General features: G+C 52.8%; 1 protein-coding gene across 2 annotated transcripts in view; it reads right to left on the bottom strand.

Moving 5' to 3' along the window:
* Galnt6 (polypeptide N-acetylgalactosaminyltransferase 6) overlaps positions 1-14,449 on the bottom strand; it is a 39,362-nt gene continuing 24,913 nt past the window's right edge. For both annotated transcript variants that reach the window (XM_057792721.1, XM_057792722.1), the window contains 8 exons: positions 11,527-11,676; positions 10,048-10,282; positions 6,878-6,995; positions 5,425-5,625; positions 4,826-4,957; positions 4,237-4,338; positions 2,508-2,660; positions 1-1,625 (listed from right to left, as the gene is read on the bottom strand). In XM_057792721.1, the coding sequence (XP_057648704.1) occupies positions 1,512-1,625; positions 2,508-2,660; positions 4,237-4,338; positions 4,826-4,957; positions 5,425-5,625; positions 6,878-6,995; positions 10,048-10,282; positions 11,527-11,676 (1,205 nt within the window). In that variant the 3' untranslated portion in view covers positions 1-1,511. The remainder of the gene's footprint in view (positions 1,626-2,507; positions 2,661-4,236; positions 4,339-4,825; positions 4,958-5,424; positions 5,626-6,877; positions 6,996-10,047; positions 10,283-11,526; positions 11,677-14,449) is intronic.

Genomic DNA, 14,449 nt, shown 5'->3' with positions numbered 1-14,449 from the left:
CCTTTATTTCCGCTGGGTCCACACGTCTTTCTTCCCTTCCCCCACCCTGGATCATAGCTTGACCAGTTCCACTTCCTTTGGCTAGACCACCCTGACTCTCCCGGGGAAAGCAGGAGACTTCCTGCCAAGTGCAGTCACATGGACAATGAGGCAGCTGTGAGCCCACAGCCCCCTCGTGTGGTGACAACTTGCTACTGACGCCCTCCAAAGCCTCGCTGGACGTTTCTATTTTCTTCCAGGCAGAACAGTGGGGTCCAAGTTGATTGTAGCAGGGTTGGTATTCTCACGTCAGCTCCACACTGGGCGCTTGAACAAGGACAGCTGGTGGCGGGCGTCCTCAGTCTTCTGCACGCGGTCCACCGTCCCTCCTCCCTCAGACTTGCTAGGACTATGATTAGTGTTATCTGGGGTTCGGTCTCAGAGCTGCCAAATATCTTGCCAGGTGGCCTTGGGAGAACATCTATCTAGCTTCTACTGAAAAACAAATTAAACACTTGGTCTACCATAGTTAGGGACTGCGAGGTGCTGCCCTCAGATTCCCATGCTGTTTTTTTATTGCTTTCGAGACAAGGTTGAACTCTGCAGCTCAGGCTGGCCTTGGATTGAAAATGTGTTAGTCTCTAAGTACCAAGACTACAAGCCTGCACCTTCGTGTCTAGTTCTTCCCTTGCTTTTTATCTCCTTGTATATGGGTTAGAACAAAGGGGCCAAGGCCGTAAGCCTTGAGACTCACTGATGCCTGAGCCCATTAACTTCTTTCAACACTAACAGCCCAGGATTTTCAATGTGGTCTCCCATCTTGCTAACTGACTTTCTGGAGGCCAGCCAGCCAGAATGGTCAGAGGGGGCCAAGAACCAGCAAGGCTGGCAGTACATGGTCTAGTGTTGTGTGCTGGATGGAGCCCTGGTTCAGCACCATAGATGGGGCCTTAGCCCCAGCTTGAGCCACCTGCCAAGTGTGTGACTGCAGAAAGGGCCTCGACTCTGTTTCTGCTCTCCTCTCCCTGCCTTCCTTCTCTCCTGTTTTCTGGGGAGCTAGGGAGTTTCCCAGGGCCTTTCCCTGAACTACATCCCAGCTCAGTCTCAACCTTCTTCTTGGTACAATGGGGGCTCCTCTCGTGTCTCTTCCATGGATAATTGCACAAACGCTGTGGGATAAAGGCACTCTGTGTAAGGCAGAACGATTTGGAACTAGGGTGTGCTAACGACGGAGTGTGGTCTCTGCACGTCCAGTCCCTCTGCAGGGTGGACTTTCAGCTTGCTTTAGGCCATTGTCTCTAGAGGATGAGGAAGGCCTTGGGCCAAGAAGTATGTGACCTGCTGGTCTCTTCCACTGGAGGAAAGAAAATGGAGCCAGTGTTGTTGCAAGAAGAAGGTCTTGCCTTGATGGCCACCAGGCTTAGAAATCCATCTCTCGGGCCTCCAGAGGAGCCGGGGAGAAGCCATCCAGATGCTTGGTGACACCACGTCCTGAGGGGCTTGTTGAATTTGCACTGGGGTTGATCCCAGGCCTAGACAAATAGCCAGAGCTGGCGGGGGTCACTGGGGTTACAGGGCGCCATGGCTGGCTTTTTGTCCTGCGTTATCAGGCAGGTGCCTGATCCTGAGTTTCTGATGAGCTGATCCTAAAAGGCAACACAGTGGAGGGTCAGCCTGGGGACCCCGGGACAAGCGCAGCTGACAAAAGGCAGAGGAAACTGGGTAGCTACAGAGAGGACACTGCCAGGTCCTTCCCGAAGATTCACGCACCACGGCAGCCTGACGGCGGTCACTAAAAACTGTAAGACCATGGCTGATCGAAAAAAACAAAAAACAACCCTTTCAGGGCCTCCCTTTCTCCAGGGTGGCCAGGTTCAAAAACTTGGGGTCATAGCTGCCTTCCCCCCCTTTTCTGTTTCTGGCAGAAACTTTGGCTCTGTCCTTTCTGTTAGCTTCATGTTTAGGCCGTTCTTTATTTCTGAGCAGCTGACCAAAGTGATAAGAGCTCGGGCTTGGTGATGAGAGTGGCTACCGCCCACCTCATGCCCCTGGACTCCCAGAGACTCTACCACCTACCTCATGCGGTGTGGAGGGAGGGACAGACCCTGGACTCTCAGAGACTCTACCACCCACCTCATGCGGTGTGGTGGGAGGGGCAGACCCTGGACTCCCAGAGACTCAGGGAGGCCTGAAGCTTGGCCCAGACAAGTTTGTTGAATTTCATCTGACCACTTGGTGGAAATGCGGACATTGTCCTTTGGGACAGAGCCCCTAAACAATTAAGAGAGACGATGCCTATGCATTGCTTAGCACCTGGCATGCGAGGCAGGGGAGTACCATGAGTGACTCTTCACCTGCTTGGATTCAGCCTTAAAATGCGCCACGGCAGAAGGGCCCCAGACATTACCAGACATGGACCGACTCCACAGCCACTGTGCATTCCACCCAGAAGATGAAGAAGATGAGGGAGGAGAGGGCAGACGATGCTCTGGACTCACGGTCCCGAGCTTTCTGGGCCACTGACTTACCTGCGTCAACTCCCACTCCTCGTCCTTGGGCACTTCGCTGTTTTTGCCAGTGAACCGACAGCTCCTGAGACCCAGCGTGCTAGCGCTGGCGTGTAGACACAGTTGCTTCCCAATGTTGTGGCGAAGGTCCCTCTGGGATGTGTACTCAAAGTACTGGAAGTCAAGACAAAGATGTTCTCTGGGGCAGGTGGGCAGCTTCCTTGCTACCTCCCAAAGCCACTTGCCCGACAGTGCCAACCAGAGGACTTCCTGGGGGAGGAGGCGGGAATGTGCTGCAACTTTCAGTGATTTCTGTCACTGCGGTGATTGCTGTCACAACACGTTATACTGGATTGACAGTGCATAGAACTATAAATTATTTGCACTATAATTGAACTATAAATTAACATTCACCTTAGCCTTATACATATGTGTACCACCTATGCAGTCATATGCTGGAACACTAGCCCTACATTTGTGTGTGTGACATGGATTCTTGTTTTGTAGCCAAGACTGGTTTAGAGTTCTGTCATGTAGACCAGGCTGGTCTCAAACTCAAGACCAGCCTTCCAACTACTAGAGCATTGTACCATCCAGCCCATGGCATATGCCATCACAGTCACCTGCTGGTTCTAGGTTGGCTAATAAATCACCATTGACATAAAAGATATTCACCAATGGATCACCTAAAAGGGCTTTGCTTGCATCTGCATGTCTCTGCAGTCAGTTCCGGCTACCCCTTCATCTTGCGTCAGTTCTGCTTTAAATACATTTTGTGAACCAGATCTGGGTACCGGATATCTGAGGGACGGGATAGGAGCATGCTGGTTGGTTTTGTTATCTAGAAACAAACTAGGGTCATCTGGAAGAAGAATCTCAACTGAGAAAATGCCACCATCAGATTGGCCCGATGAAGGCCAGTATAGGCAAGGGTGCAGGGCATTTTTTGGTTAATGAGAAGGCCCAGCCCACTGTGGGAGGTGGCGCTCCTCTGTCCTGGTGGGGAGGAAGCTGGATGAACGGGAGCCTGGAGAGCAAGCCGGTTATCACTGGTTCTCTAAGGCCTCCTGTCTCCACATTCCTGCCCTGCTCCCTTTAGTGATAGACTGTGATGTAGAAGCGTAACAAAAAACAAACCTTCAGCCAGTGGTGGCACACGCCTTTAATCCCAGCACTCAGGAGGCAGAGGCAGGCGGCCAGCCTGGTCTACATAGCATGTGCCGGGACTACATGGGGAGCCCCCGTGTCTAAAAACCCTTTCCTGGTGTTTTAACACAGCAACAGAACACAAACCAAGGCAGAGGTGTACGAGTTACCCTCAGGGATGTGCTGGGGCACTGGGGCATAGGGACGTCTCCAGGGTGTCAGTAGGTGGATGTTTGGGGGTCACTACTAGAGGTGGAGTCAGAGCGGTATTTTCTGGCCAGGGGAGCATTAAGGATAAAAGCTGAGCATAGGTGAAAGAGAATGCCCGCCAACTCTCCACAGCCCTCTCTGTTGGCAGCGTCCCCTCATCCTCTAGTGCCCAGCATGATGCCAGCCCCGTGGCCGGCTTCATCTGTGTGCATCATGCTTTCCCATTCAGCCTGGCTGCTTCCTGCCACAGGGGTGACTCCTCCCTCCGCCTGGCCTCTGATGCAGGCCTCAGGAAAGGACTATCCAGAATAGAGAAAGGGGGCCCGTGGGAAGAGGAGGTGCCTCAGAGATGGGCTCCTGTCGGGTCTACCCGTGGTGAGCATGTTTTACCTACCTGATTGCCGCCAAGGTTGTGGCAGACATACATGATGAGAGGCTTCCCTCCACGGTTGTTCTCGCCCACATCCAAACACTGGTTGGTGCCGAGATTCTTGATCTGCACAAAGGTGATCAGAGAGGAAGCAGGATAGCTCAGCTGGGCATGAGCACGACTGGAATGGCCTTTCCACTCTGGGCATGAACCAGATGCCTGGAGCTAATAGCAAGGTGTGGCAGAAGAGCCTCAAGGATGGGCAGGGCAGGGCTGGGTGCCCTTTGTAGGGAAAGATGAGCAGGCCCTTAGGATGCCAGACCCTGAGAGGTCTTTAGCACACAGGAGCTACCCTCACCATCACCTGGGATTGTTCACATCTGGATGGAAACAGTGCGGATGGGGCCCAGCGATGCGTGTTACCACACCTTCCTGGGTATTCTCCCAGGCTCAGTCCTTGAGAATCACTCCTCAGGGATTGCCCCCTTTATCAGGATTTTAACTATTCGAGGAAAGCCCCCAGTTGTCTTCCCATCCTCTCGGCTTGGCTGCTCCTGGGCTGCGTGGTCTTAACTTCTTTTGGGGTACCATGGTGGTGGGTAAGCTAACTCACGGCTCCATAGAAGGTGGGGTTCAGGTCAGGGACAAACATCTCCGGGTAGACATTGTGCAGGTACCAGGAAAAGTTGTGGCAGTGTAGCTGCTCCCTCAGCTGCAGTCGCTCCGAAATGTCACCGAAATTATTCTGTCAACCAAGTCAGTCCCCTATAAGGTGAGTGACACAGCCCAGGTCTTCCTGTTTGGGTTGAGCAGCCCAGACAACATGGAACACTGACGCCACTCTCCCCTGCTCATCATGGCTCCCGGCTCAGCCTCACGTCTAATACCTGACCTCTTGTCTTACCTCGGGGACCTCATTACCTCACAACACTCCCTCATGTCCTGTGACTCCCCCGTCAGCCTGCCAGAGCCATTCCTCCAGTGATGGGTTCTCCTTCCTATCTCTTTCCTTCCTTTCCTTCCCCTCCATGGAGGCACAACCAAGGCTCCCCCAGCCCTCTAGCTTCGGAGCCCTGTGTTCACGGGGCTAGCTTATAGAGTTCTGAGGAATGAAGGGAGGCAGAGGGGTAGAGATGGGATGGCCCTGCCAATGGACAGCAGTCCAGGGGCCTGGAATTCCACGATTCCCTCACCAGGCACCAGACATCTTACCTCCTGCACCATCTTTGCTGCCTGAAGATTTCTCCTGTAGAAAAGCTTCTTATAGCTGTCCATCCAGACCTCAGCCAGGCGCACCTGATTGCGTGCAATGACACTGGTGCCCTTGGGGAAGGTATGGGGACTCTTGGTACGGAACACGTGGCCCACCACAGAGCAGGGGATGATCTCCAGCTGGCCTCCACACTGCCATACCTGACATGAAAGAAGACAGGGTGGGGCCTTCAGGAGGCTGGATGACAAGTCCCCCCAAGCAGTTCTGTTCAGTCCCCAGAACGCCAGAGCCCAGGACCTAGGATATGGCTGCATGTGTTGCCTTTCCACCCCTGAAGAAAGAGACATTGGTGTGCTTCCCCCTATGGCGCAGCTACCCATGTCCAGGCTGTCTGTGCTGCTTGCTCTGGGTTAGTGGATGTGGTGTGCAGTCCTGAGTCACCAGGGCTCATGCCAGAGAAGAGACGGTCGCTTACTTCTATGCTATGGCTTACTCTCAGCTCTGGGCTCTTGGCTCTCTGATCTGGAGACACGGACGCTTTCCCAGGGGTTACAGAACAGCTGGCCTCCCCTACACCAGAGCACCAGGCAGTGTCCCGTGACCACTGGGCCTTGAGCATGCCAGCTTCCCAGGAGAGATCCTGGATCTGGGTCAGAGGCTCACCAAAAGTGAGAACCAGATACTGGCTGGTGGCCCTTCTCTGTGCTAGCTGCTGGCTGGAGACATCTCTCCCACTGGGCTCTTTGGTCTTGTTTTGGGAGGCACCTGCTATTAATTTATATATAGCAGCAAGAGAAATCCACAGCCACAGCTACAGGAACATCAGAAGGCAATTATGTTCCTGATATACGCCAGGTACCGAGATGACTCCATTAATGAGCTCATTTTCCTACTAATTACTTTCTCACTGGCGGGTTTCAGAGGCAATCCTTCCTAACCTGTCTGGATTTGCCTCATTCTCAGAATTCCTCAGAGTTCTGCCTCCATCAGAACCAGGTACCACCTCTCCTCTCTCTTAGGAAGAGCTTGCTGAAAGCCCAAAGGCCCCCAGGGCAGGTGTCCTTTGACATGGGGAGAGGAGCCTGATTTTTACAAATGGAGGGGTAAACTGGCTCCTGACTCATTCTCACCATCACTGAGACCATTTTCCACATCCTTCATAAAAAAGCCAATACCCGAGTTCAATCCTTACTGCTCCCGCAATCCCTTCCCTCTTAGAAGTTCTTCCCTGGGATTTAGTTCAAGCTATCGGTCTCAGCTCCAGAGTCCTACTGCCCTCGCCGGGAGCCAGGGCAGGAAGCAGATACCCTTTCAAGTCCATTCCAACATGATATCCTCAAAGGTACCAATGCCTGATAGACAGCTTGTCATCCTCCCCCCCCCTCCCGCTCCATGTTGAGGTTTGCTTGTCATCCCCCACCCCTTCCCCTTCGAAGCTCTCTCCATTCTCACCCGGAAGGACATTTCCACATTCTCCCCTCCCCAGATCTCCATCTGGCTGTCATAGGTTCCGATGTGCTCAAAGTAGGCCTTGGAGATGGAGAAGAGGCCACCAGCAAATGTCGGGGATCTGGAGAGGCAGAGGCAGGGAGAGGCACATGTACCATGCCTTCAAATGAAGGCAGGGAGGCACAGATCCAAGTAAAGACTGGGTCAGTGTAGCAAGGAGACATCACAGGAGTCTGGGGAAGTGGGGGATTCCCTGGTCCTGCTCTTGTCTCCCCGATGCCACATTCACTTTCTAGGAGGAATTTCAGTTGAGAAGCCGTCATGCTCGGACTGGGTTCCTGTCACTCCTTCTGTCTTTAAAGGGTCCCGTGGCAGCCCAAGTAGCCCCAGGCAGCTCCGAGAGCCTGAGAGCTCCAGATGAAGCGCTGAGGTGGACCTGCTCCTGAGGATACCTGAGAGGTGCCCAGACTGGGGGAATCGCTGACAAACTGGCCATGAGGATAAAGGCCACAGAAACACCACTGTAGACTCATCTCAACAGGTAGCCTCTAGAAAATGCATGTATATCCTGGCCTGCTTCCTGGGACCCCGTGTCCCTTAACTCTCCTCTCAGGCATCTCTGTGAGAACGAGGATGAGTTACCAGTGTTGAAGGACCACCGTAGGAAGTGTTTTTAGCAAGCCATGTGTGCTGCCAGGGCACCTGAACCCAATGCACATTCACTCCTCAAACACTGGAGCTTTGTTCTCCCGCTGGACGGTCTTACAAAGGCCGTTGAGCTAGGACGTTAGTGAGGGGTGGGGGCCAGGTGCCCTGCCCGTGCTGCTGTGTGCCTGGTCCTGGCCTGGGTGGAGTGAGGGTTTGTTGTTATACATGCCAAACAAAGGCTCCTATGAGACAAACAGAGTCAGCAGGGAGTGTAGATTTCTTCCTCTGTCTTCTCTTTCCCCTCTTCTTTTTGTTTTTTTTTTTTTTTTTGTTTCTCAAGATGAGAGGTCTTACTCTATAGTGCAGGCTTTCCTGGAACTTTGTGGCTCAGGCTAGCCTAAAATCCGTAATAATCTGGGCAGGAGAACACGGCTTAGATGGCTCAGCAGTGAAGGCGCTACGCAAGTGTGAGGGCCTGAGTTCAGATCCTGAATCCCTGGGTAATCCAGGTGGACATGACAACCTGCCTGCTACTCGGTCTCAGAGACAGGACCCCAGGGCAGGCTGGCTAGCCATCCCAGCTGTGTTGGTGAGTCCTAGGTTTAACCGGGAGACAGTGCCTCAATGAACGAGGTGGAAGGTCACTTAAGGATGAGTCCCAACACCATCCTTGGAAACATGAACACACAAGCAGAAGTACCCACCTGCTCATGTGCCCACAACACATGCAAAAACATGTGCACATGCATGCACACGTGCACACACACATCATAAAAAGAAACAAACGTCCTGCAGTCTGTAGAGGCTGGGCAGGCAGGGAGCGAGAGGAAAGCCTCTGTAGGCTTTAAGCACATTAGCTGTCAGCTACCTAGCCTGCTTGCTGTCAGAAGACTATGGCTGTGGTTCCCAACCTGCGGATCATGACCCCTTTGGGATGGCATATTAGATATTTACATCGCAATTCATAACAGTAGCATAATTACAGTTGTGAAGTGGTAACAAAAAGAATGCTATGGTTGGGTCACCACGACATGAGAAACTGTGTTAAAGGGTTGCAGCTTTAGGCAGGTTGAGAATTAGTGCTCTATGGTAAAACATGGTTTTTACTCTTTTTTCATAGACTCTCTTCAAGGCAGGCCTGAGCTGGCTAGCCAAGGATAACTTGAACTTCTGGTATTGTTTTCCCTTCTGAAGGTGGGGTTTCAGATGTGCACGGCCAGGATCAGTTTGATTTTCACACTTTGAAGCAACTATAAAAAAACCCAAATCTACCCCCCCCCCAATAAAAGAACACCAGTAGGCTCTCTGTGGTGGCTGGCGGAGTTAGACAGTTCTGATGTGTCTCATTAATGAAAAGTGCATGGCAGCTGAAACCTCAAACTGATGCACACAGCCTGTGTTGCTCCTTTTCCCTCTCCCCACCCTGCCCTGCTTCAGACTGAACCTAGGCCTCTGTACGAGCTGGGCAAGAGTTCTCCCACTGAGCGCTGACACACGTCACAGCACCTCAGACTTTCTAGCTTTCAGAAGTCTCCTTGGATTTCCCAGGCTGGCCCTGAACACACTGTAACCCAGACAGTCCTTGAATTTGTGATCCTCTTGTCTCAGCATCCCGAGGGGCTCGGATTACGTGCTGGATAGTTTGAGCTAACATGCTCTGAAAGGGGAAACTGCAATTGGGAAATGCCTCCATAACATCAAACTGATGGTGCGCCTAGGGCATTTTCTTAGTTCGTGAATAATGGAGGAGGGCCATTGGGGTACAGTCCATTTTGGGGAGTACCATCCCTGGGCTGGTGGGCCCGGGTTCTATAAGAAAGAAAGCTGGGCAAGCTATGTGAAGCAAGCCAGTAAACAGCACCCCTCCATGGTCTCTGCATCAGCTCCTGCCTCCAGGTTCCTGCTCTGCGATCCCGCCCTGGTTTCCTTCTATGATGTCCTAGGGTGTAGAAGCATAAGCCACATAAATTCTTTCCTCTCCGCCTTGTTTTTGGACTTGGTATTTCATTGCAGCAATAGCAACCCTGACTAAGACAGAGTACAAGCATGCACCACTGGGTCCAGCACCTGTTTCCTTTCTCTGAGTCTTTCCCGAGACAGTAGCCTGGGAGCCCATGCCACAGCTACCTATTGCAATGATTGTTCAGCAATGACCACACAGCGTCCCTCACCTGCTCTGCAAGCAGAGGCCCTGGCCTCCTAGATATAGGAGCAAAGAGTGAGGTGGAGGTGCACAGGCTGGCAGACGGCCAGTAGTAAGCAGGAGCAAGCTATCATGGTGTGAGGCGGTAGAGTCCATGCTGGGTATGCAGGTCGTCTATCCTGTGCTAGCTGCGGATCTGAAGTTAGCTGCTTACCGCCTTGGCTTCACAGTCTCACTTGTAAAACAGGCTAACTAAAGGACCTACCTCACGGGGACTGTGGCTTGATAAAGCACCTAGCGGATGTTGGTGTGGGATGGTACAGGTCCCTGGAGCTGAGTGGGCAGAGGCCAGGGTGGGGGCTCAGCAGGGTGCAGTTCTTACTTGATGGGGTAGGTCTCATCCTTGCGCCTCTGTTTCTCGTGTTCAGGAAGCAATTCCCAGCCGAAGGTTAGGCTCCAGTCAAAGTTGCCACGGCTGTGGGCTTTGCCTTTCTGTGAAGGTCTGGAGAACCGGAAAGTGTTAAGGTCGATGGTGACGATGTCTGGGCTCACCACCACTGTCTTATCTTCAGCGATTCGAGCCAGGAGGGGCTCCAGCCAGCCGTGGAAGCACTCACCTGCAGACCCAGACCAGAAGGTGGAGGTCAGGGGCCCAGCCATAGATGAACCCTCTACCCTCAGAGGAGGCCCAGGGCGGGCGGGGGGTGGGGGGGTACACACACACACATAGAATCCCTGAAGCCTCTTCCTCCACCCCCTGAAAGGTGGATGTGGCTTTGCAAGGGGGACGGTAGGTTTTTGGGGGAGCAACCTGGTCAGCATAAATCAGATGCGAACTCCTACAGACCCGAAGCCCATGTCCTCAGGGTTTCTACCCCCCTCCCCCAATGGCTCTCTGTCCTCCAGGGCATGCGCATGTCAACGCCCAGCTCTTACTGTGGAGCTGCTCTCCCCCAGGTTGTGAGATCTTCTTTCTTTCTTTCTTCTCTCTCCTCCTGAGACTCTCCACTGACTCAGACTCACTATACTGAGCACTAAGTGGACTGGCCTCAAACTTGCAGTGATCCCCCTGCCTCTGCCACCAAATGCTGAGATAACAGGCACATGTCACCACACCTAGACAGTTTTGACTTTAAATGAACATAGGTTCTACATTACTTTATTTTTTAGATCTATTTATTTTACTTTATGTATCTGAGGGTTCTGTCTGCTTGTATATCTGTGTACCATATGTGTGCCTTGTACCTGCAAGGTCAGAAAAAGGGATTCGATTGCCTAGAACTGGAATTATGGATGGTTGTGAGCCACTATGTGGGTGCTGGGATTAAAACCCTGGTTCTCTGCAAGTGTTTTTAACCTCTGAGCCATTTTGGGCCCCTATTTTACTTTATTGTAATGATATCTTGTTAGGTAAGTCAGGGAACTGAGGCTGAGCCAGGTGGGAACTTGGGCTCCTGGTACCAGTCTAGAGTTTTCTGGTTTCTATTGTTCTTTCAGGAAAAATCAAGGGGGAGGCCTTTTAAACTCCACATAGCCCTATAGAAAAATCCCACACAGGAGTGTTCCTACTGGGGTCAGGGGCTTCTCTTGGGTCCACACAAGGGAAGGGTTTCTATTAGGCCCACACAAGGGAAGGGTAAATGCCCATCGGAGTCACTGCCAGCTGTCCTGAGTCACCAAGCCTCATGGTTATGCTCTCTCAAGAACCATGCCTGGAGTCAGTGTGAGGAAGGGGCAAAAATGGAAGAGCACCAAGCTTCTTTACTTCTGAAACAGGACAGGACAGCCTCAGCCCTTCCTCATCTGCCAGTGGTGAAGGGCAGGTAGCTAGACCTCCGCCGGGCAGGCATCTGTTACTCACAGTGGGCATCCAGGAAGGTGAGCACCTCAGCCTGCGCCACGCTCGCTCCCAGCAGCCGGGCTGTAATGAGGCCTTTCCGCTCCGGCTGCCGCACCACCCTCACGATTTGCAGCTGTTGGACGTACTGCTCCAGCCTCTCCTTCAGGTATTCTGGAAGGGACAAGGCCACTGTTACCAGCTCCTCACTAATCCCTTGTGGGCACCATGCCCAGGTACTTCCAGGTCTTCAGCAGGTCTGAATGCCAAACCCTCCCACACACCTGTACCGATCCCTTACACAGGATGCGAAGGCAGAGAGCGGAGACATGCAGGGAGGAAGCCCTGCCTGAGGCCTGTCATCAGGGTCCTGGTCATCCTGCCTCTGCCTCCCCTCTCCAGTGCTGGGCATGCCCAAGAAGAACACATGCTTTTCATAAGAGAACACTGTATATAAAAGAAACTGTGAGCCCCATGCCCACAGGCTTGCACAAGCTAGGGACTAACTACAGCAGGGAGCATGGCAGATGTGAGCCTGTGTCTTTAAGAACAGACTTCCTGGGGGCAAGACATCACGATGATCACAGTAGGTGGTGGACAACCTGCCAGGGTTAGTGCAGGCCCAACAGGAGCCTGCAGAAGGGAGGACCCCTCTGCTAGAGCAGGGAGGACCCCTCTGCAGAGCAGCGGCTCCTCCTGAGGGAGCACCCTGCCTCCTTCCTCTCAGCTGTGCTGACCCTTCTTTCTATTCCACGCACAGACCAAGCCTAGGGACTTCTCTCAGTGCTTCCCTTTGTGAGGAACACCTGGAGAGGCTCCTTCTGGCTATAGCATGTAGTGCTCCCTCAGAGCCCTGGGAGTCCACTTAAAATCCTCAGGACATCTAAACTAGTTTTATTTTGAAGGATTCCATCTTGAAACATCAATTATCTTTATATTTTAATGTATTTTTGTTGATGAGTTTCACTGTCTTGGTTGCCTTGGAACTCACCATGTAGCTCAGGCTGACCTCAAACTCACAGACAGCCACCTGCCTCTGCCTCCTGAGTGCTGGGATTAAAGGTGCGTGCCACCACCACTCCTGGCTTACTGTTCTCTTTTAAAAACAAAGAAAAGAAGATTGTTTTTAAATTACGCATATGTGTGCGTGTCTGTGCAGTGTTGTAGGCCCGGAGGATGTCAGGCTCCCTGCAGCTGGAGTTAGAGGCAGGGTTGAGGCGCCCAGTGTGCCAAACTTGGGTCTCTGACGAGCTGTGCATGCTCGAGCTGTGCATGCTCTTAACTCCAGAGTCTCTCTCCAGCTCTCTCTCCTGTTCCTAACTGTGTGAAATGGAGACGCTTGTAGTTTTAGGAGTGGAAAACAATTCTGGTGACTTCCCTCCAACTGTGGCTCACACTGGGCCTCTCTCTGGATACCGCGTTTTATAAATCATAGGCCCTTAAAACAATTTATTGGGTTGTAACTGATAGCAAACCCTCCCCCCCTCCCACACACACATACACCTATCATGTGCCAGTCACTAAAGCAGGTGACATCGTGCCTGCTTACCCCAGGGTTAATAGATGGAAGGTCAAGACTGGAAGCCCAGGTCACCCCAGCAAACCCTATGGTGGCATGGGGGTCCTAAGCAGCCTGTGTGTGAAGACTTATCTCCTCTAAGAACTCTGAGGTCACTTACCAGGACTTAAGGGGTGTGAGTTTCTTGGGGTGAGGGTGTTTCTTTGTCCCCTTAGTTATTCATGGTCTTGCTGCTTCCCCTGTGAGACCCCAGGAGGTCACTGCCAGGGAGAGCAGAGCCTGGGGGAAAGAAACTAAGCTTTGAAAGTGACCTCCTGGTCTTTCTTTTTCAGTCCTTCTGGTAGGCAAGTGTTCCTGACCCACAGCCCTTGCGAGTGACACCCTTCAGGAAGGCACCTGAGAGGGAGGCTTGTCTTGTTTCAGAAATGGAGCCTCTTGTCTTTGGTGCCAGGACCTGGCTGTTCCAATTTAGTCTCACGTGGTGGCTTCAACCCATCAGTGACTTAGTGTCTGCAATGCACTGTCCAGGGGCAGGACACTGGCTTGGACAGGGAGTGTCTGTCACCACCACGGGACATGTGAGCCCCAGCCTGGCCATCATGGGACATGTGAGCCCCAGCCTGGCCATCATGGGACATATGAGCCCCAGCCTGGTCATCATGGGACATATGAGCACCAGCTTGGCCCCTGCCAGGTGCGGCTGACAGGAAGGAGGAGCCCAACTGTGGTGTCACCTTCTCAGCAGCTCAGCTGAGGTCTCCAGAGACCCTGCTCAGTGCGGCTCACGGGAAGCTCATGGTAGAGATAACCATGGCAAGCCTCACAGGAAGTGGGTTGTGTGGTAAGACAGTGAGAGGCGCTAAGCTGTGACTTCCAGGACCCTGTGCTCTAGAATTCTCCCACGCCTTCCTTCCAGTCTCAGGGGGCCAGGCTGGGGGCTCCTGGGTTTGGGCCTCAGGTCCTTGCACGAAAGTCAGACAACTCCCCACACCATCCACCGTTTGTCCCACCTCTGGGTTACTGGACATAGGACCCAAGGCTGAGTCTAGAGACAGGCAGGATAGCATGTGCTCTCAGGTCCCGCCAATGACGGTTTGTGACTTTATCACTCACCAGGATGAGAGTCCACAAGACAGAGGCAAACCCCTCTCCTCTGCCCCATGCAGCCCACAGGTCACAATGCTTCTGTGACTGACAGCTCCAAGGTTTTCCTTCAGCCCTGCAGAGCCCTGCACCTCAGTGCAAGTCTGTGCTCCCAGCCTCACCTCGTGGCCTCTACACCAGCAACCCTTTAGCCACTCTGCCCTGGTGCCAATCTGGGTTCTCTCTGCCTTTTCCCTTCTTTAAAGCTCCAATGTCAACTCAACAGCAAGCTGTCACTCCAGGTATCACAGTCAGCTGTTCTCCCAGCCACTCCTCCATACTTTC

This window comes from Chionomys nivalis, chromosome 17 (genome assembly GCF_950005125.1).
Source record: "Chionomys nivalis chromosome 17, mChiNiv1.1, whole genome shotgun sequence".
Lineage (NCBI taxonomy): Eukaryota > Metazoa > Chordata > Mammalia > Rodentia > Cricetidae > Chionomys > Chionomys nivalis.
This window is presented reverse-complemented; position numbering and strand designations above follow the sequence as displayed.